Source organism: Mobula hypostoma, chromosome 18 (genome assembly GCF_963921235.1).
Source record: "Mobula hypostoma chromosome 18, sMobHyp1.1, whole genome shotgun sequence".
Lineage (NCBI taxonomy): Eukaryota > Metazoa > Chordata > Chondrichthyes > Myliobatiformes > Myliobatidae > Mobula > Mobula hypostoma.
The window spans coordinates 50,479,601-50,503,182 of record NC_086114.1 but is presented as its reverse complement, the minus strand read 5'-3'; the positions used below and the strand labels follow the sequence as shown (position 1 = coordinate 50,503,182).

At 45.2% G+C, this 23,582-nt stretch overlaps 1 protein-coding gene across 2 annotated transcripts; it reads right to left on the bottom strand.

Annotated features, from left to right (window-relative positions):
• Positions 1 to 4,441: 4,441 nt before the first annotated feature.
• On the bottom strand, positions 4,442 to 20,949 carry commd4 (COMM domain containing 4). 2 transcript variants are annotated; one of them, XM_063070850.1, is made up of 8 exons: positions 20,770 to 20,949; positions 18,060 to 18,131; positions 16,914 to 16,946; positions 15,639 to 15,678; positions 14,241 to 14,360; positions 12,124 to 12,204; positions 11,787 to 11,963; positions 4,442 to 6,723 (listed from the first exon to the last, which is right to left on the bottom strand). In XM_063070850.1, the coding sequence occupies exons 1-8, from the start codon at positions 20,770 to 20,772 to the stop codon at positions 6,683 to 6,685; spliced, it is 567 nt and encodes a 188-aa protein (XP_062926920.1). In that variant the 5' UTR covers positions 20,773 to 20,949; the 3' UTR covers positions 4,442 to 6,682. The 2 variants fall into 2 exon arrangements, with proteins under 2 accessions (XP_062926920.1, XP_062926919.1); XM_063070849.1 differs by having other exon boundaries at positions 16,881 to 16,946; positions 20,770 to 20,944.
• Between the last annotated feature and the right edge of the window lie 2,633 nt (positions 20,950 to 23,582).

Here is a 23,582-nt window from a genome sequence, read left to right as displayed (position 1 = left end):
CCTTTCTATGCCGAGAAGGCTTCCAAAGACCACTGGCCAGTACAGATCAGAATCAGGTTCATTATCACTGATGCATGGCATGAAATTTGTGGTGGTACTACAGTTCAAGATATAAAAATACTACAAGTTAACTTTGTGCAAAAGGATGTCGTTATCAGCACGGGGGATGGATGGTGAGGTAAACAAATGTTAGGGGGCAGGGAGGGTATAATTGTTGAGAATAGCTGGCACTTTAAAGAATACAAGGTAATGTATGTAGCCTGGGCTTGCTTGAAAAGTAATCCTACTCTTAACATTTATATGCACCCGTTCCATTATTTTCTCCCCATGTAAATAAACAAATGAAGAATTTCTATTGAAAAGATGAAATTGTGAAATATTAGTTCTAGGGCACATTATAGAGTTATAGAATATAGCAAATGAATTGACTTTTATTTCTTACATCCTTCACATACATGAGTAAAAATCTTTAATGTCTCCATCTAAATGTGCAATGATAGTAATTTATAATAATTTATGATAAATAGAACAGTCAATGTAACATAGAAATACACTCAAATCAGTGTGAGTTAAACAGTCTGACGGCCTGGTGGAAGAAGCTGTCCCGGAGCCTGTTGGTCCTGGCTTTCATGCTGTGGTACTGTTTCCCGGATGATAGCAGCTAGAATAGATTGTGGTTGGGGGTGACTCGGGTCCCCAATGATCCTACAGGCCCTTTTTTTCACACCCATCCTTGTAAATGTCCTGAATCATGGGAAGTTCACAACTGCAGATGCTCTGGGCTGTCCGCACCATTCTCCGCAGAATCCTGTGATTAAGGGAGGTACAATTCCCATACCAGACAGTGATGCAGCCAGTCAGGATGCTCACAATTGTGTCCCTGTAGAAAGTCCTTAGGATTTGGGGGCCAATACCAAACTTCCTCAACAGTCTGTGGTGAAAGAGGTGCTGTTGTGCCTTTTTCACCACACAGCTGGTGTGTACAGACCACGTGAAATCCTCAGTGATGTGGATGCCTAGGAATTTGAAGCTGTTTACCCTCTCAGCCCCAGATCCATTAATGTCAATAGGGGTTAGCCCGTCTCCATTCCTCCTGTAATCCACAACCAGCTCCTTTGTTTTTGCGACATTGAGGTAGAGGTTGTTTTCCTGACACCGCTGTGTCAGAGAGATGACTTCTTCCCTGTAGGCCGCCTCGTTATTGTTTGAGTTAAGGCCAATCAATGTAGTGATGTCAGCAAATTTAATTAGCAGATTGGAGCTGTGGGTGGTGATACAGTCATGGGTATACAGGGAGTAAAGGAGGGGACTCAGTACACAGCCCTGAGGTATTGAAAGTCAGAGGGTTGGAGGTGAGGGACCTCACTCTTAAAACCTGCTTGTGATCTAACAGGAATTCCAGGATCCAGCTGCACAAGGCAGGGTCAAGGCCGAGGTCTCTGAGCTTGTCGAGGCTGGATGGAACTATGTTGTTGAATGCTGAACTGTAGTCGAAGAACAGCATTTCTCACATAAGCATCCTTCTTCTCCAGATGTGTAAAGATGGTATGTAGAGCAGTGGCTATTGAAATTGTCTTGCTATTACATTTGATCTTTAGCATATAAAAATGTGATGTGATGTTGGTTCAGAGAGCCCCTCCTCAGAATGACTCCAAATACAGTCTGCTTGTGTGATCCTAATAAAGACTTCTATACTACCAGCTGTGTCTCTCTCCAGTGGCTTTCACTGACACTCACAACAGTTAGTTCACAGTATGAGAATGTTGATGAGGAACAAATGAATGGAGAAAGATTACAGAGCATGTGACTAGGACAGAATTTCATTATAAATTGGAATACCATGTATAACACTAGTCACCTTATTTAAAGGAGGTCAGCAAATTGGAAGAACTTTCTCTCAAGTTTACCGACGGAATACCTGGGATGTGTGGATAGCCTTATGAAGAAAGTTTACAGTGGTTAGGCTTGTATCCGCTGGGGTTTAGAAAAAGTAAGTGGATTTTTACAGCGTATACAGATATCAGCGTTGCCCTGGGTAATTTTAATGCCACAAGTCATTTGGAAGGCAAATGGAATATTGGCCTTTGCTGCAAGTTTGGAAATAGAGAAGTATCATCACAATTGTGCAAGGTGTGGGTGGCACTGCTTCTGGAGTACTGTGCACAGTTTTGACTTCCTTATTTAGAGGATATACCAGCATTCCAGATGAGCTAATTCCCGGGATGAGACGGTCATCTTATCACAAGCAGTTAAAGAATTTGGATCTGTACATAAACACAAGAGATTCTGCAGATGCTGAAAACCCAGAGCAACACAGAGAATATGATGGAGGAACTCAGGTCATACGGCATCTAAGGAGAGCAATTAACAGTTGACGTTTTGGGCCAAGACCCTTCATCAGTATCGGAAATGAAAGCCTATCCTGCCTCTCGACTCTCTCTGGTCCCCCTTCTCCTTCCCTTTCTCCCATGGTCCACTCTCCGCTCCTGTCGATCTCTTCTTCTTTAGCCCTTTCCCTTTTCTGTAAACTTTCAGCTTGTTATTCATCCCCCCACCCACCCATCTTCCCCTTCACCTGGCTTCACTTATCACCTGCCAGCTTGTTCTCCTTCCCATCCCCTCATCTTATTCTGGCTTCTTCCCCTCTTCTTTTCCATTCCTGAGGAAGGGTCTCAGCCCAAAACACCGACTTTTTATTCTTCCTGTAGGTGTTGCTTGATCTGCTGAATTCCTCCTGCATTTTCTGTGTGGATCTGAACTACTTATTATCCACTCACTGATATACCAGTCTCAATGCCAGTTAACCTACCAAACCATGTTTTCTGGAATGAGAATTTACCAGAGCAATTAGGGCATCGAGTCAGAAATGGGAAGGCCACACAAACACCTCACAGAAGGAATTGGCAGCACGGTAGCATAGTGGTCAGCACAACACTGTACAGAATAAGCAAGCTGGGTTCAATTTCCGCCACTGTCTGTAAGGAATTTGTGCCTTCTCCCCGGGAGGTTTCCATCAGGTGCTCCTGTTTCCTCGCGTTTTTGAAAAGCTCCATTTTCGGGGGAGGAAAAAGCTGTTTCAGTGTGGACGGAGGGTCAAAACGAAGAGAAAAAGCTTCGGTTACAGATTTATCCGGTCTAGTGTGGACGTAGCCTCAGTCCAAATACTTACTGGTTGATAGGTTAATTGGTCATTATAAATTGTCCCGTGATGAGGCTCGGGTTAAATCGGGGGTTGTTGGGCAGCTCGGCTTGAAGGTCTGGAGGGGCCTATTCCGCACTGTAAGTCAATAAATATAATAAATGAACTGAACTAGAGTCTCTGGGTCGGTGAGAAAATGAAGATGCCAGCTGTTCCCAATTCCTTGGTATTGAGAATGGGAGGTGATTTCATTGAAACAAAGATCCCAAGAAGGCATAACAAAGTGAATGTTGAGAGGCTTTCACTAGAGTGTGGATCTTGAACAAGGGACCTAGTTACAAGATAAAGGATAGTCATTTAAAATTGAAATGAACCAGAAATCCTTCTGATGACAATGAATCTTTGTAATTTTCGACCCGTGAGATAGAGGCTAGTTCATTGGAGCAGACGGAGGATAAACTTTTAGAAGTTCAAGGGGTTAAGGACTGTGGGGAGCTGGCACAGAAGAGTTGAAGCTTCAAGCAGATCAGACATGATCCCAATGAATGATAAATCAGCCTTGAGGGGCCGAGTGGCTACTCATGTTTACTTGTATTCTGTCTGCAATAGGGTTATTGGATAATTTGTTTAACACTGATTACACACAGATGGTGGGAATTGTATTTTAAATATGCAGTCATTTGTGATTTACATGTGAATCCTCCACAGCTAATTTGCACACAAAAGTCTTGTAATCGACCAGTTAAATGTTAGGGTACGTTGGGAGTAAAAAGCTCTTGCACCTTGGTGCCAATTTAAAGCTTAGATCTTAGTGGTGGTTTCTGCTGAATTACCTGACATCAATTCAATTTGGAATTCAAAGAACCTAACTGTGTATTCGCAACTGGGTGGAATAAAAGGATCCACATTTGGAGGCATAAACTGGAATCTGGTCAAAGTGAACGTTATGGAGACAAGAGTCTGCAGAAGTTGGAACCTGAACAAAAAAACTACTGGAAGAACTCAGTAGTTCAGACAGCATGTGTGAAGGAAAATGAAGAGTCAACGTTTTATGTCAAGACCTTTCATCTGGACTGTTATAACTTGCTGAGATCACTGTGAGACAGGTCATCTTTACTGTATGGTGATGTGTGGTTGCAACAGTAATCCGGCTCAGTATTTGAGGAATCACGGGTTCAGATATTTGGTGTACGTGCTTGGCTGAAGAGCTAATGGTGTGAAGTTACCATCCAGGGGATTATGACTAAACATCAAGGTTTTACAGCAATCAAAGAAACCTATCTAACATAATTAACCCCAGTTCTGACAAACTTAAAACTTTATTTTCACAATTTATTTACATGCTGCCATTAATTAGCTGCACGGTTCTTAACCTGAATCCCAGTTAGGCTGCAAAAACAATTTCTCAGCATTCGTGCTGAAGACCTAAAGAACAAATCTGTACATAGCATAAATCCGCTGGCAGATTGCAGTACGCAAAAAATCTTCAATTGTACTCAACCGTATGATCACACTAGTTGGGAAACTGGATAAAAATGCTACCAATTACAATACTGCATGTTACAGTTGCTCATTAAGAAAAAGTACAATATCACTCATTTCACAGAGTTTCTGCAAAATACATTGATAAATATCACAAAGTAAACGACATATTCAAAGTTAAATTTCTTTTGAGCTTTCTTTTGCAACTTTATTTAACACATGTAAACAAATCCCTCACAACCTGTATCTTGATTTGCAATGGACATTCTCTTATTAAACTTCATTGGCAAAGTTCAGGTTGTTTGATGTCCAACAGATGTAGAACTCAATACACCTGTTCTGTTGCTATGTTCCTGAAATTTGTAGCCTAGGCTCCTACCTCCCCCAGGCTAGCACAAGTATTTTAAATGTGGCTAACCCAATGATTTCAAATTAAACTCGAAAGCAAGGGCTGAACTATTATTCTGTGTGCTCGATTTACAATTCAGCCCACAATCTATGATCAAGTGTTGGACTTTGCATTTGAAAATAAGCTAATAAATGTTTTTACACTTTTGGAAAGTTTTCAAATCTGGGAAACCTTAGTTCATCCACAGAATCGTAAAATGATGGCAGAGGGATACTGCTTCATTTCGGAGAAGGATTCTGGTGATTCTTTGTGCTCAGGTAAAGGGATCAGTGAGTACACCTGAATATTCTGGGCAGCCAGTGTCCAAGTTAAACATTCATCCAGCTACCACAGTGCAAGCTGCTGAAGAGCAAAGCTTGCTGTAGTCTGTCTGGAAATCACAGCCCATCGGATGCCAAACCACAAGAGAGTAAGTAGCCTATTTCTACCCAAGCGGCTCTGCAGTCTATACAAAACTGGTTCTGGGCAGAGCCAAACATCACCAGTTTAATGTTTCCAAGTCAGAGTTCAAAAGCCATCATGGTAACACATAACACCAAAGCACAGCTCTGATAAAGGGAAATCACAATTATTCAATTGCTTTACTTTAAATAATGGTCACCTACTTTGGTGATTGTCTCTTTTAAAGTTCCTTTACTCAGGTAACGCCAGGGCAGCATTGGGAAAAAGTTAAGAGAACCACATTGGCTCCTTGACAATACACTAACTCTCGAGGTTATCATTTTATTAAATTGCCAAAAATGTTCTGGCCGTTTTCTTATCAAACAAACACATCTGGAGACAAGCTGATGCCTTCCTCAATTAACTACTAACACCTAAGAGATCAATGGCTGAAAGGACAAATTGAAAGGTCTTATGATCCAATTGGGGTCAGCGTCTTGTGCGGGCAAACAAAAATCTGATCATAGATATTTAGCCAAATGACAAGTTTGTTAATTAGTGGATTTAGCTGTCGGCAATGATGGGAAACCAAAAGTTGTGTGGGTTGATGTGGAGCAGAGCATTAAACAAGGAGTTCATTCCCATTGTCCCAGTTCCTTATGGAAATGAAATGTTTTTCCAAATTTCTAGCTGCTTCATTCCTATAGGTGTAAACCTTGTTCTGAGGTATCCCACAATGACGGTGCACAATCAGGTGCCTTGAAGAGCTGCCATAAAGCCGACTACCCAGGTTATGTCAGCTGGCCTTAAAGCAAAACCTACAGGAACAGTCAATGTTTCAATCTGCAGTAGCCTCCTAAAGAATCCTGTACAAATCTGGCTTCAGAGATCAGAGGGCTTAGCCTTTGAATAGGACCCAATCAGCCTTACAGTGATAATCAATCTAGGGTAGCTCAGTTGTATTCTCACAGCAAGGCTAAAAACTAATACATCAGACACAAATAAATCTCTAGAAAGTGCACTGTTAAGATATAAAGTCACGTTCTAATTCTCTGAACTTACAAACATATTTCTGCATTGTTCGCATAAGTGCTTAAATGGAATGATCAAGGCTTCTGGGACTTACAACCCAAGCAACCTTTTCTATAGGGAGCAATAAGTCACTATGTTTTTTTTAATAAATGCATCAGGACTCGCTTTCTTTTCAATCTCCAGTCAATCCAGCAAGGTCACAGCTTCGGGCAAAGCTGAACACGGTTGCACCACATCATTTAGTTCAAGGCATTCATCAGTGCTTGTGCTTGCTTGAGTTCTGAGGAGAGAGAAATAAGAGCAGCAATGAGCCATTATCAGGATGGGATCTATGCAAAAACAACTTACCCAAAAGTCTAATGGCTTAATGTGGAGCATAGCATTAAACAAGGAGCTCGTTCCCATTGGCCCAATTCTTTGGACGTCAATTATTGAGATGGAAAGGTTTTCACAATTTCTAGTTGCTTCATTCTTATAGATACAAACTTGAGCCAATTTACGAGCATTTTGCTGAGACGTGAGTTACAGGGGTAGGTTGACTAAATTAGGACTTCATTCCCTGGAGCACAGGAGAATTAGGGGAGATCTTACAGAGGTATGCAAAAATGATGGGAGATATAGATAGTGTGAATGCATGCAGGCTTTTCCCTGTCAGGCTGGGTGGGAGGTGAAATATTTAAGGGGAACCTGGGGGGAGAACACCTTCACTCAGAAGGTGGAACATCATGCCAGCAGAAATGGTAGAAGCCGGTTCAATGGTAACATTTAAGAGAAGTTTGGATAGGTCCATGGATGAGAGTGGTGTGGTATGGTCTGGGTGTGTACAGATGGGACGAGGCAGAAAACCAGGCTGGCAAAGGCTAGATGTACTGAACGGCCATTCTGTGCAGTAGGGCTCTATGATTCTATGAATCCCACAGTGAAGATGCCCTGAAGAGCTGCTAAATAAATAACACCCACATCATGTCAGCTGGGCATAAAGCAAAACCTTGGGGAACTGACTAAGTCACCCCACATTCCAAAGACATACAGATTAGAGTTATTAATTTGTGGGCATGCTACATTAGTGCTGGAAGCATAGCAACATCTGTAGGCTGTTCCCAGCAGATCTTTGGACTGTTCTGATCGTGGAAGCATTTCACTGCATGTTTTGATGCTTCAATGCAAATATGGCAAATAAAGCTAATCTTTAATCTTTGACCTGAAATGTTATCGAGTTTGTTTTTCCACAGATGCTGCCAGGCTGACCATGTTTTTTGAGATTCTGTTTCAGAATCTGCAGTTTTACTCACTTTGCATTTCATTTCTAATTGCAATTATTTGGGAACTTTAACGTTGTAACACCTTTCCAGGTAATCAGACAAAGTTGTCATAAGGGCAGGTTACCTAAAGCATTGCTAGGAGTTAGGTTTGAAGGAGCAACATGAAAGGAGCTAACAACAGGGTGCAAGAGATTGCAAAGGGGAAAAGAGGGAACTCCAGAGCAGAGGCAATTGGTTTGATTTGATTTTATTTTGAGATACAGCACAGTAACAAGCCATTATGGCCCAGCAAGTCTATGCCCTCCAATTATCACATGAACAATGAACCTACTAACCCGTTTGTCTTTGGAATGTGAGAGCAGACCCACGCGGTCACAGGGAGAATGTACACTCCATACAGCCCGTAGCCGATTGAACCCAGGGTTGCTGGCACCGTAATGGCATTATGCTAAATTGCTGCGCTACTCTACCAAAAGGGTGGCACAAGAAAGTAGAGGTTAGTACAAAACTTTAGAGTATCAGCGACTCGGGCTCAATACCCACCACTGCCTGTAAGAAGTTTGTACGTTCTCCCCGTGAGTTTCCTGTCATGAACCGGTTTGTAGGTTAATTGGGCATTGTAAGTTGCCCTGTGGTTCAGTCTGCCAGAGCTGCTAGAGCTAGAGTTAAATGGGGGTTGCTGGGTGGCACGGCTCGAAGGGCCAGAGGGCACACTCTGTGCTGCATCTCAATCAATCAATAAATATTGATGAATATATACTAAGATACAGAGAAAAGGTTAGTTATGCTAGCCATCCATGGAGGTGATTTAAAAATAAATCTATCAGTGTAGTCCAAGAGAAAATCAATGAGAGCATGCTGAATATTGTGGTAGTTACAGAGAAAGTGCAGTGCAGGTAGACGATAAGGTGAAATGGCCATGAAGTTGTAAGGTCAGGAGTCCATCTTAAAGTTACACAAAGTCCATTCAAGAGTCTTAAAGCAGTAGGGTAGACGCTGTCTTAGAAGCAGAGGTCCCAGTCTGGTTAATTGGCATTGGTGCTTATTGCATTATGGAGAAGTAGGGTATAGAAAAAACATAGAAACCCTACAGCATAGTACAAGCCTTTTGGTCCACAATGCAATGCTGAACATGTACTTACTTTAGAAATTACCTAGGGTTACCCATAGCCCTCTATTTTTCTAAGCTCCATGTACCTGTCCAAGAGTCTCTTAAAAGACTCTATTATATCTGCCTCCACCACCGTTGCCTACAGCCCATTCCATGCATTCACCACTCTCTGCGTAAAAAACTTACCTCAACATCTTCTCTGTACCTACTTCCAAGCATCTTAAAACTGTGCCCTCTCATGTTAGCCACTTCAGCCCTGGGAAAAAGCCTCCGGCTATCCACACGATCAATGCCTCTCATCATCTTATACACCTCTATCAGGTCACCTCTCATCCTCCATTGCTCCAAGGAGAAAAGGCCAAGTTCACTCAACCTTATCTCATAAGGCATGCTCCTCAATCCAGGCAACATCCTTATAAATATCTTGTAAAACCCTTTCTATAGTTTCCACATCCTTCCTGTAGTGAGGTGGCCAGAACTGAGCACAGTACTCAAAGTGGGGTCTGACCCGCGTCCTATAAAGCTGTAACATTACCTCTCAGCTCTTGAACTCAATCACATGGTTGATGAAGACCAATACATCGTATGCCTTCTTAACTACACAGTCAACTTGCACAGCAGCTTTGAGTGTCCTATGGGCTCGGACCCCAAGCTCCCTCTGATCCTCTACACTGCCAAGAGTCTTACCATTAATACTATATTCTGCCATCACATTTGACCTACCAAAATGAACCACCTCACACTTATCTGGGTTGAACTCCATCTGCCACTTCTCAGCCCAGTTTGCATCGATGTCCCGCTGTAACCTCTGACAGCCCTCCATACTATCTACAACACCCTCAACCTTTGTGTCATCAGCAAATTTACTAACCCATTCCCCCACTTCCTCATCCAGGTCATTTATAAAAATCACGAAGGGGTACCAGAACAGATCCCTGAGGCAAACCACTGGTCACCAACCTCCATGCAGAATATGACCCGTCTACAACCACTCTTTGCCTTCTGTGGGCAAGCCAATTCTGGATCCACAACGCAAGGTCCCCTTGGATCCCATGCCTCCTTACTTTCTCAATAAGCCTTGCATGGGGTACCTTATCAAATGCCTTGCCGAAATCCATATATACTGCATCTACTGCTCTACCTTCATCAATGTGCTTAGTCACATCCTCAAGAAATTCAATCAGGCTTGTAAGACACAACCTGACTTTGACAAAGCCACGCTGACTATTCCTAATCATATTATGTCTCTCCAAATGTTCATAAATCCTGCCTCTCAGGATCTTCTCCATCAACTTACCAACCACTGAAGTAAGACTCACTGGTCTATAATTTCCTGGGCTATCTCTACTCCCTTTCTTGAATAAAGGAACAACATCTGCAACCCTCCAATCCTCCGGAACCTCTCCCGTCCCCATTGATGATGCAAAGATCATTGCCAGAGGTTCAGCAATCTCCTCCCTCGCCTCCCACAGTAGCCTGGGGTACATCTCGTCCAGTCCCAGTGACTTATCTAACTTAATACTTTCCAAAAGCTCCAGCACATCCTCTTTCTTAATGTTGTTACGTACCCCGTAACTGGGTTGCCAAACCAGCAGAAATGGATCACTCAGTTGGAGTCTGGAGTACTAGAACTAAGAAAGTTTTATTAAAAAAACAAGCAACACAGTAATCGAAAGGATAATAAATGCAACAGTTCAGCGATGATAAACACACATGTGCACAGAATTAAGATAACAGCATCAATCAAGCTCTATCGTTGTCTAGGAGTAAATGACCAAATTCCAAAGTGACTCAAAGTTCAGTCCAGTTTTAGTAGTTCAGTTCGCAGTAATCGTTGCCATGGCGATGGACAACGTTGGGGAAGAGAGAGATAGAACAGGAACAACTGATCATTCAGAACGGCTTCACTCACAGACCGGCGAGATTGCTCACAAGCAACTTTTGGGCGGGTCCTTGGTGATGTCACCTGAGGTCACCGACTGTGACCCCTCCTCCAGATGCGGTCGATCCTCTGCAGTGAACCCAGCACCCAGGCAAGGGCGGACACACACCGGGTTCCCGCTGATCGTACCTTTCCACCCTGGCCGTTGTCCGGTACCTCTCACCGACTCGTGAGAAGCGTACCGCTTCCAGGGTCTCGTTACCTCGGGTGGCGTGTGTCTGTCTTAGCGAACCTGTCCCTTTTTATCCCCCTGCTGGGGTATCGCCTGTCCATCACTTCAAACAGTTCAGGGTTCAAAGGGGGAGCCGCTCCAGACAGCTCTCTCTCTCCCCCGTCCCTTCATTACACATCTCCAGACGCTGCTCCATTGTTCCTTATCTCTCCTTCCCCTGAGGGCAGGTGGCAGACCAACTGCTGATACCACTGATGCTAGCCCAGGCCAGCAAACATCTTCATTTTATGTGTATTCTCGTCACAATGTCTAAATGCTCAAGCTTTTCAGCCCACTGTAAGTCATCCCTACAATCGCCCAGGTCCTTTTCCGTACCGAATACTGAAGCAAAGTATTCATTAAGTACCTCCACTACCTCCTCTGGTTTCATACACACTTTTCCACTGTCACACTCGATTGGTCCTATTCTCTCACGTCTTATCCTCTTGCTCCTCACATACTTGTAGAATGCCTTGGGGTTTTCCTTAATCCTGCCCACCAAGGCCTTCTCATGGCCCCTTCTGGCTCTCCTAATTTCATGTACAAAAGTCAGTTCGAGGACTGTGCAGTTTTCAACTGGATTTGCAGAGAGTTAAAGACATGGTCAGCAAGACCATGGAGATATTTGAACCCAAGATCAAGAATCTTAAAAATTAACTTGTAACAACTTAAGAACCAATCGTAGGCTTGACGCAGGAGTCGCTCAGTAGGCTCATTTGTTAGAAATGATGGTTTAATCTGTCACATTTTTACATAGAATGAAAATGTGCCCAGTCAAATTACTGATATCCCTCCCTCAGTTACCAGTTTACCTTACCTGTTAGTAAGACTCTGAACTTGTCAGTTGACACCGAAACGACTGTTGGCTCCACAGCATCCGTGTCTACATTCTTAACATTAATTTTCAGGTGAACAATTGGTTCGTTTACCTCCTTCATCTCACTGGAGCTTAGTGTGTAGTCCACTCTCCATGACACCGAGTCTAGTTTGTTTACTGCACAAAAAGATTGGTACTTAAGACTTCAATGCTTGATTTTTTAAACAAAGAGGAAAGTCTTCACGTCTCCTATTTTTGACAACAATCCAACAATCACAAAGCATAAACTCCAAATTAATATCTTTAACACAAAACCTTAGAAAGTAGTGCTACTTACACCGCAGACTGCTCTCCTTTAGTTTATCCTGAAGGACAGTGTGTTTGTCTTCATAAGATTTACAAAGCGCCACAGCATGTTCTGAAATGTTAAATGGGAAATTTAGTTAGTGGATTTTTGACCCAGTTCTGTAGGTATTATCAAAGGCTACAACAAATTCTGCAATGATTCAAAGCAAGCAATCTAACTCACCCAAAACACTCCCAATATGCATTTAGTTTTAATCTGGTCATACTGACACAAAATTTAAAATTATACTGATCTCATAGCTGAACAGATCTGTGGGACAGCTGAATTATCATTACTGGAACTGTTAGAAATCCGTAACAAAGGTCAAGTTCTGATACAAGATCTTAGCAGTACCCCTGTCTCTACAGCACCAGAGACCCTGGGTGCTGCCTGTATGAACTTTTCACATTCTCCCCATGAGAGTGTGGGTTTCCTCCAAGTGCTCGTTTCCTCCTATATCCCAAAGATGTGCTGGTTGGTAGGTTAACTGGCCTGTGTAAACTTGTCCTAGTGTGCAAGTAAGTGGTAAATCCGAGGTCAGTTGAGAACATGGGGAGAATAAGAGATAGGATTCATGTAGGATTACAATGTAGGTGATTTGGTTGCTAGCACTGACTCAGTGAGCTTTTATGACTCCTGTTCTTGATTTGAAAAACTACCTGGTTTTCATTCCACATATGTTGCCAAATCTGCCAACTATGACCAAAACTGAATTTACAGAATGCTGTGTGCTGTTCTATTCTGGACGTTCGACTCAGCAGAGCATGAATTCGCTCCAATTCTTTAGCAGCTGTTCTAGGTTACACCCAAGATGTAAGGAAATTTCAGTGGAGAGGAATAGCTTTGCTGGAGAAGAGTGCTTAAGAACATTGAACATTGAAAATTACAGCACAGTACAAGCCCTTTGGCCCATGATGTTGTGCCAATTCTGAGATTAATCTAGCCCTTTCCTCCTACATAGCCCTCCATTTTTCTATCTTCCAAGAGCTTCTTAAATATCCCTAATGTATCTGCCTCTACTTAATATAATTTTAAATAAGTGTATTCATTATCATTATTTGTTAAAAAGTACAGTTTTGCCAATAGTTTTTAATAATTTGAATATCTGTGAAATGTCATTTTTCAGGTTTTAAACCACAAGAGCAGGGACACATAGCTTAGACAGACGTCAAGGTTTTTTTTCCCCCACTGTTTAATGGGTAGGGCACGTTCAGAATATTAGCACCTTCTACATGTATTAATGTAGTTCCTCAGTGGCCACTTTATGAGGTACGTTCTTGTCACTTGCTCATTATTGCAAATATCTAATCAGCCAATCATATGACAGCAAGTCAATGCAGAAACTCAGGCAGACATGGTCAAGAGGTTTAGTTGTTGTTCAGACCAGACATCAGAATGGGACAGAAATGTGATCTTTGAATGATTGTTGGTGTCAGATGGGGCAGTTTCAGTATCTCAGAAGCTACTGATGTCCTGGGATTTTCACACCAACAGTCTCTAGAGTTTACAGAGAATGCCGCAAAAGAAGCAACATCATCCAGTGAGTGGCAGCTCTGTGGGCACAAACGGTGTGTTAATAAGAGGTCAGAGGAGAATGGCTGGTTCAAGCTGGTAGGAGGGCAACAGCAACTCAAATAACCACGTTACAACAGAGGCATGTAGAAGAGCATCTCTGAATGCACAGCATGTCAAACCTTGAAATGGATGGTGTACAGCAGCAGAAGGTCACACTGGGTTCCACTCCTGTGGCCACATTATTGGGCACACTCCCGTGACCAATAAAATGGACACTGAGTGTAGTTCATCTCAACTACTCCATCTGACAGTGAGATCTGCAGACCCACGAGCTTCAGGTTTATAACAAGTCCTCCCCAGGTTTCGACAGGGTTCCGTTCCTGTAAACTGTTCATAACCCAAACAGTTTGCAGATCAGAAAACAGAGCTCCAACTCAGCAGTGGACGCCTACAGCTCTGAAGCCACCAGCAAATCCACCAATCCAGTCTTCCAAATGTTCGCTCATCCATATGTATGTGCATTTGAAAGTTGGGATGATCTGTTCAATAGAGTTTCATAAACACGTTAATACCACAGGCGTGAGAATTCATACCTTTTGGCAATCCAAGTTGTTGCAATTCACTTGACAATGACTCTCCGTTAACTCCATATTTGGCAGCACTTGACAAAACAAAATTTAGCACTGCAATTGTGGCTTTAATATCGCTCGAGTCTAAAATTCAAAAATGAAGCAGCATTATTTTTGGCAGCCGGATACAGTACCAAATGTCCTTTGAAAGACACGTTTTGCTATAAAAACATGCAGAACAAAGTAACTGGGAATTCAAAACGTAGTTATAAAATTAGTGTTTCCAACTCTACAGCAAGTATAAAATATGCAGACTAAACTCAGTGGGTCAGGCAGCCCCTGTGGCAAGCAAGTGATTTTCGGTCAGTACCCTTTTTGTGATGTAACACAGACTGTACTTCGCACCTCAGGTCTGGCCTGACCCAAATATCTCCAGCTTTCTGTCTGGATGCTAACAGTTTGGTTTGGCCACTACTCTGTACGTGATGCAAGAAACTGCAGAACACAGCTCAGCACATCACAGGAGTCAGCCTTCCCTTCTACGGACTCTGTCTATACTTCTCATTGTCTCAGGAAAGCAGCCAGCATAATCAAAGACCCCAGCTACAAATAACTTACTTTTGAGTGTTTTTCATATAGATAATGTAGTTCAAAGTACTTTACAATGGGATAAAGTGCAAACATGAAAATAAAAATAGTTAAAAGCAAGGTTAAATTAGTAAGATTTCAGCTGGTGTTTATAAGTGTCAACTGAGTCTGCATCCCTTATAGTTTTAGGTATTGAATCAACACTTTAGGAGTGTAGTTCAAAAAAGCTGACCTGCCAAATACCTTTGGGGGGATTGTTTAAATTTAAGAGACTGGTGGAAGACTAGAGAACTCGAGCAGGATTATAAAACAAAAGCGATTCTGTGATGTACTCTGGTGTCAGATCATTGAGAGCTTTAAAAACAAGTTCTGAATAAGTTGAAGTTTGTTAATAGATCGCTTTGGAAGGCCAGGAAAAAGTACATTACAGTTTGTTCTCTATTCACCCCTCTCCTTTCGGGAAGAAGACACAAAAGCCTGACAGCAGGTACCACCAGGCTCAAAGACAGCTTCTATCCTCAGATGTCAGACTCTTAAATGAGCCTCTTGTACGATAAGATAGACTCACGGCTCACAGTCTACCTCACTATGATCTTGCACTTTATCATTTAGCTATACTGCACTTTGTTTGCTAGCTTTTACACTTTATTTTACATTGCCATTGTATTACCTTATTGCTGCTCAACACACTACGTAATGATATATATGAACAGTATGTAAGACAAGCTTTTCACTGTATCTGGGAACATATGACAACAAACCAATACTAACTCCTTTCAATTTAGATGCTTATAGCATTACAAAGCTAATCAATACTTGAAGAGAAGGACTTACCAAACTTGGCATCTGCAGTTAGTTTTGTAATTTTCTCATACTGAAATGAGAGGGGTAACAGGGAATAAATTATTGAGGTGACAACTCCAAATTTAATATGTACTCGATGTGAAGCATTTCCAAACCTCCCGTTTGTTTAGTGAAAATAAATAAATTCCATGCTCATTGTATTTAACCACATACATACTGATACCTTCAGTACTAGCACTGCCTGGTGGTGGGTCAAACACAATGTAAACATTGCCCAAATTTACCGTAGACGGGAAAGTGAATGAAACACAGTGGGATGGTATTTTACATACATTACTGGATTGATTTTCCTTATTATTCTGTAATATTCCAACCTGACAACGAAACTGTCCCTACAGCTTCACATTTGTAACTAAGAACATTTACGGATAATCTATAATGTGTGCTCTAGAACATTTTACAGTAGGCACACAAACTCTAGAAAATTTGGGTGAGTTTCATAAGAACACTCTAGAACACGTACCTAAGTTATAAAAGAATTTTGGTCCTATTGGTGTCCGAGCTTCCACAAGATATTGTTTGGAGTGGCAGGATTTGAATTCAACAACAATGAAATGGTTGAATATATCTAACTAGGAGGTCATAGAGTCACTCGGCAGAGAAACTGTTCTTTCTACCCAATTGCTCCATGCCAACCAAGGTTCCCTTCAACGTTAGTCTTATTTGCCCACTTTTGGTCCATTTCCCTCTAAACCCTTCCCATTCATGTACCTGTCCAAGTTTCTTCTAAATATTGTTAATGTACCTGTTTCTTCCTCGAGCAGCTCATTCCGTGTAAAGGGTGAAAATGTTTCTCCTCATGTTCCTACTACATCTCTACCCTTTCACCTTAAACCTACACTATGTCCTCTAGTTCTGGATCCCCAATCCCTAAAGACGGTGTGTATTCGCCACATCGTTGCCCTCATGACTTTAGACACCCCTACAAGAACAACCCCTCATTCTCCTATGCTCCAATGAATAAAGTCCCAACCTGCTCAACCCCTTTCTATAACTTGTTCTCTCAAGTCCTGGCAGCATCTTCAAAGAGGGTGTTGGAACAAGCTCCATAAACCATGAATGATGTAGCTCCTCCATTAAAATGAAAGCCAGAAAAGAATTACAAATGGAAAGGAAACCTTCCTCAGTATGTGGCTGATTGTTGAAGCACCCTCCCCCTTTAACCCTTCATTACACAGGTCACGCAATAATAGTTTTATAAAGAGTCCTCACATCAATTCCTTCTCCCAGTAGATCTTTCAGTACCTGGACACAGAGCAACTTTATCTTCACGGATGACTACAAGCATAAAAGCAATAGCATTAAAGGATTGCAATTCATTCTTATTTTCACCTCAAGCACAGATTGCGCATTCCACCTTGAATGTGAAACCTCTGAAACAAAACAAATTGGAGCATTAAATACCAGCAAAACAATATTCCCAGTACTATTACTGGTCAAATCGTGATGCACATTGCACACTTGAATTAATTTGATCTCTGTGATATGGTAAGCTTGAACGGATGGTATGATAGCTCTTTATACATTTGGTTTATACAGGGTCAAAGAACTAAAGGGACATACTATATCGCAACAGGCCCTTCAGCCCACAATCCACTAACCACCCATTTCCACAAATTCTACCTTAATCCTTGTTTTCTTTCTATTGTCCCCACATTCTATCTCTCATCAACAATCCAGTGTTATTTAGAGTTGTCTATTAACCTACCAACTTAACTGTATTGGAAACGTGGGAGGAAGCTGCTGGAGGGAGAGTGTGCAAACTCCATACAGAAAGCCTTCTCCCTCATAACCTTTAATGCCCTTACTAACCATGAACCTAGCAAACCTCCACTTTAAATATACCCAATGACCTGGCTCCAAAGCCACCCACGCAATGCATTCCACAGATTAACCACCCTCTGGCTAAAGAAATTCCTCATCTCAGTTGTAAATGGGTCCTAGACTCTCCCATTTGGTCTAGTTCTCATCCCTCTTACCAAAGGAAACAGCTTTCCTGCCTGTATCTTATTCATCCCTTTCATAATTTTATGTTTCTATAAGATCCCCTCTCAGTCTTCTGAATTCCAGCAACTATAGTCCCAGGCAACTCGATTTTTCCTCAGAGGCTAACCCCTCATCTTTGGGATCAACCTGCTGAACCTTCTCTATGTCACTTCCAAAGCCTTAAGTCAGGAGACCAGAACTGCTTGCAGTATCCAGACGCAGCTTCACTGGTACCCTGTACGGTTGCAGCATAAGCTCCCTTCTCTTAAATTCAATCCTTTTAGCAATGAATTCCTTCTTGATAACTTCGGAACGTGCATTAATGCAAAAACTACTTCCTTGGTTAGAAAGCACAGCGCAATAAACACCACCACACTCAGCTATCCAGAGGGTTAGATACTCAACTACTTTTGCCAAGGTGCTGATCTCTGCCAGAACCCAGTCAGGACAGTCCAGATCGCCACAAAAACGAAACCTCTGTAAAGAAGAACAAAACCCACAGTGAATGCCTCATCCTGTAGAATACAATGTCATTATAAATGAAAACCAAAAGGGTTAATTTGAAATACAGTTATGGAGTCACAGAGAGGTGCCATCGGAAAACAAACCTTTTGCCCGACTGGGTCCATAGTGTCAAACAATCATCCATTTACATCTACCCAGTTATGTTGTTATCCACTTACCATGGTTGTCTATATCCATTTGAAGCTATTTTGCATCTTCAACACCACACACTTAGTTTCATGTCATCAGCAAACTTGGAATTATTGTATTTAAGCCCCCCAGAAAGGGGTTATGGATAGAATCATAAAGAGGTAAAGCACAGAAGCCCTTCAGACCATCGAGTTTGTGCTAGCCATCTATCACCCATTTACACCAATCTAAATGTAATCCCTTTATTTTTATTCTCCCAGCTTTCCCATTAACTCATCACAAATCTAAACTTCCCTTTGTGTATGAGGAGCAATTTTACAGTTACCAATTAATCTCCCGGCCTGCATATATTTCTTTTTTTTTTGGGGGGGGGGGAAGATATGAGAGGAAATCCCCTCCATTACAGAGAAAATATGCAGACTCTTCTACCCCTATCACAACGTCATCATCTAGACTATAAAGCCTACTAAAGTATCTCAAAAGGACTTGAAATAGGGAAATAGGGGGGAGGGAGAGGGGGAGGGGGGAGAGGGAGAGGGGGAGGGGGGAGGGGGAGAGGGGGAAGGGGGAGAGGGGGAGAGGGGGAGGGGGAAGGGGAGGGGGAAGGGGAGGGGGGAGGAGGGGGGAGGGGGAGAAGGGGAGGGAGGGGGAGAAGGGGAGGGAGGGGGAGAAGGGGAGGGAGGGGGAGAGGGAGAAGGAGGGGGAGGGGGAGAAGGGGAGGGAGGGGGAGGGGGAGGGGGAGAAGGGGAGGGGGAGGGGGAGGGGGAGGGGGAGGGGGAGAGGGGGAAGGGGGAGAGGGGGAAGGGGGAGAGGGGGAAGGGGGAGAGGGGGAGAGGGGGAGAGGGGGAGAGGGGAGGGGGGAGGGGGGAGGGGGGAGGGGGGGGGGGGGGGGGGGGGGAGGGAGGGGAGGGAGGGGAGGGAGGGGAGGGAGGGGGAGGGAGGGGGAGGGAGGGAGGGGAGGGAGGGGGAGGGAGGGAGGGGAGGGAGGGGAGGGAGGGAGGGAGGGGGAGGGAGGGGGAGGGAGGGGGAGGGAGGGGGAGGGAGGGAGGGGAGGGAGGGGAGGGAGGGGAGGGAGGGGGAGAGGGGGAGGGAGGGGGAGGGAGAGGGAGGGAGGGGGAGGGAGAGGGAGGGAGGGGGAGGGAGAGGGAGGGAGGGGGAGGGGGAGGGAGGGAGGGGAGGGAGGGGGAGGGAGGGAGGGGAGGGAGGGGGAGGGAGGGAGGGGAGGGAGGGGGAGGGAGGGAGGGGAGGGAGGGGAGGGAGGGGAGGGGGGAGGGAGGGAGGGAAGGAGGAGGGGGAGGGGAAGGGAGGAGGGGGAAGGGAGGAGGGGAGGGGAGGGAGGAGGGGAGGGAGGAGGGGGAGGGTGGGGGGAGGGAGGGGAGGGGGAGGGGGGAGGGTGGGGGGAGGGAGGGGAGGGGGAGGGGGGAGGGAGGGGAGGGGGAGGGGGAGGGGGGAGGGAGGGGAGGGGGAGGGGGAGGGGGAGGGGGAGGGAGGGGAGGAGGGGGGAGAGGGGAGGGAGGGAGGGAAGGAGGAGGGGGAGGGGAAGGGAGGAGGGGGAAGGGAGGAGGGGAGGGGAGGGAGGAGGGGAGGGAGGAGGGGGAGGGTGGGGGGAGGGAGGGGAGGGGGAGGGGGGAGGGTGGGGGGAGGGAGGGGAGGGGGAGGGGGGAGGGAGGGGAGGGGGAGGGGGAGGGGGAGGGAGGGGAGGGGGAGGGGGAGGGGGAGGGGGAGGGAGGGGAGGAAGGAGGGGGAGGGGAGGAGGGGGGAGAGGGGAGGGGGAGGAGGGGGGAGAGGGGAGGGGGAGGAGGGGGAGAGGGGAGAGGGGAGGAGGGGGGAGAGGGGAGGGGGAAGGGGGTAGAGGGGGAGAGGGGAGGAGGGGGGAGGGGGAGAGGGGAGGAGGGGGAGGGGGAGAGGGGAGGAGGGGGAGGGGAGGGGGAGGGGAGGAGGGGGAGGGGAGGAGGGGGAGGGGAGGAGGGGGAGGGGAGGAGGGGGGAGGGGAGGAGGGGAGGAGGGGGGGGGGAGGGGGAGGGGGAGGGGGGAGGGGGAGGGAGGGGAGGAAGGAGGGGGGAGGAAGGAGGGGGGAGGGGAGGAGGGGGGAGGGGAGGAGGGGGAGGGGAGCGAGGGGGAGGAGGGAGGAGGGGAAGGAGGGGGGAGGGGGAGAGGGGGAGGTGGAGGGGGAGAGGGGGAGGTGGAGGGGGAGAGGGGGAGGTGGAGGGGGAGGGGGAGGATGGGGAGGAGGGGGAGGAGGGGATGGGAGAGTGGGGGAGAGGGAAGAGTGGGAATGGGGGGCGAGGAGTTTAAATGGCCTGAGGACAGGGGAATGGGGTTTGAAGTAGGGAGCGGGAGGGGAAGTGTGAGGTTGGGAGGGGGGAAATGGGTTAACGAGGGCGAGGGAGGAGGGGAGGGAAGGGGGATGAGGGTGTAGGGAGGCCGGGTCTCAATCGTCCCCAATCTCGGACCCACTCACCATGGTGACGGTAACGATGACCGGGGGCCGCGCCTCCACCGACCGCCGCGCCCAGCACCAGCTGACAGTCACCCGGAGACCGACTGGCCGACCGTAAGCTTCCCCGGGTTCCGGTTGGGCAGGGGCGGTTGGCTAAGCGGCAGCGCTCCCGGAGTTTGTCACCGAGCCCTGGATGCGCCGCTCGACTCAGCGAGGCCGCCTCTGCCCGTGCGCAGGTTGTGCATCAGAGGAGCCAGTTCTTAAAAGTGCAAAACATACTTTATTCAAAAATAAAATTATGTACAATAAACCATTTAATGACTGTCAATCCTTTACAGATGTTTCCAGTTAATCAATGCAGAGTTTGCAATTCAGAGGAAGAATTAATGGAGTCATCAAATCAATCAGGATTTCTTGGTCTCGGAGTAACTTCAGCATTATTAGATTTCTGGAAGAATCCAGACAGCTTTTCTGCACTGTCAATTTAAATCTGTGCAATATACCTGACCTCACTATTACAATTTTCTCTTTTAACCTTGTGAGCTTTAAGCAAGTAAGAAATTTCATTCGGCCCTGGTGTATATGACAATAAACCAATCTGAATTGCACCTTCAGCCATTTAAAATTGTTCCAGATTCCTGCATCTGCAGTCTTTCCCGTCGTTGTAAATTCAACTCAATTGTTCTAACTGAAATCTGTATAAAATGGCAATGCCGGAAACATTCGGGTCTCTGTATATTTATGGAGAAAAATATTTCTCTCTGAAGTGTTAGGATATGCTGAGTATTTCCAACCTAATTTTTTTATTCCTTCCTATTCCACATTATTTCGTTCCCAACCTTTAACACTCTTCATGCATGCTGAACATTTTACAGTAATACAGAAAAGCACCGGAGGAACCAATGTTCCCTCTAGTTTGTAATGACCAGTGTTACGTACCCCGAAACTGGGTTGCCAAACCAGCAGAAATGGATCACTCAGTTGGAGTCTGGATTACTAGAACTAAGAAAGTTTTATTAAAGAAACAAGCAACACAGTACTCTAATCAAAAGGATAATAAATGCAACAGTTCAGCAATGATAAACATACATGTACACAGAATTAAGATAACAGGATCAATCAAGCTTTATCGTTGTCTAGGGGTAAATGACCAGTTTCAAAGTGACGCAAAGTTCAGTTCAGTTCGCAGTAATCGCTGCCGTGGCGATGGACGGTGGGGGGAAGGAGAGAGAGAGCAAAACGTATGAATATTCAAACCGGCTTCCACACAGACCTTCGCAGTCAGCTTTCGGGCGAGTCCTTTGTGATGTCATCTGAGGTCACCGACCGTGACCCCCTCCGTTTCCAGATACGATCGTTTCCCTGCGGTGAACCTGGCACCCAGGCAAGGGTGGACACACACCAGGTTCCCGCCGATCGTGCCTTTCCACTCTGTGCGTCTATGGTCCGATACTTCCCACCGACTTGTGAGAGACGCACCGCTTCCAGGGTCTTGTTACCTCGGGTGTCGTGTGTGTCGCCTTAACGAACCTGTCCCTTTTTATCCCCCTGCTGGGGTATCGCCTGTCCATCACTTCAAACAGTTCAGGGTTCAAAGAGGAGCCGGTCTTGACAGCTCTCCTTCCCCTTCATTAACATCTCCAAATGCTGCTCCATTGTTTTCCTTATCTCTCTCTCTCTCCTGAAGACAGGTGGCAGACCAACTGCTGATTCCACTGGTGCCAGCCCAGGCCAGCTACATCTTAATCTATGTGTATTCTTGTCACACCAGCGTGTACAAAAATCTTGTGTGCTGTGCAGTTTTTTGCCCAGTGACAACCTGTGCACACTGAATAACTTCTTCAACAAAACAGTATAAGTCAGTTCTAAAATCTGCAGATAAATCTTCACAAACACCATGTTGTTAACACCGTCCGCACCTGAAACCGGAAAAGGAAATGTGATAGTGTATGATCAACGCCCAAGAAGTGGAGGGTGGCAACGTTTTGTGTGCAGTTTAAATTCCTTTGTGCACTAATAGCAAAAGATGTGTGCACGTACACACCTCAGAGGGAACTTTGGGAGGAACTTAGCTTATCAGTCAGCTTCTATCGAGGGAAATCAATGGACAGACAGTCTTTTGGATGGAGAAATGTTGACTGTCTGTTCCCCTCCAAAGCTGCTGTCTGGCCTCCTGAGATCCTCCAACTATATGTGTTTAGCTCCAGATACCAAACTTTGCAACCTTTTGTGACTCAAAATATCTCACAGAGTTAGCTCTGGATTAAATTTGGAAATCAAAACTAAAAACAGAAAATGCCAGAAACAGGTAGCAGTTGTGGAATGAGAAACAGGTAATGTTTCGAGGTTGAAGGCCCTTCATCAAAACTGATGGTTAACTCTGAAATGAATCCACGGCCTCTCCACCCTTCATCCCGATGCAGGGTTTCAACCTGAAATGTTGACAAGTTTTCCCCACATAGGTGAGTTCCTCCAACAATTTTTTTAAAAAACTTGGACATTTGTGTTTGTTTTAGTCATAGAATAACACAGATTTTGGCTCAACTTGTTGATGCCAAGCTGACCATTTGCTTGTATTTGGCCCATATCTCTCTAAACCAGGGGTTCCCAACCTGGGATCCATGGACCTCTTGCCTCATGGCATTAAAAGGAAGATTGGGAGCTGCTGCTCTAAACCCTTTCTATCGATGTACCTGTCCAAATGCTTTTTAAATGCTGGGGTGACACGGTAGCGTAGTGGTTAGCACAACACTCCACAGTACAGGCGAGCCGGGTTCAATTCCTGCCGCCGCCTGTGAGAAGTTTGTATGTCCTCCCTGTGACCGCGTGGGTTT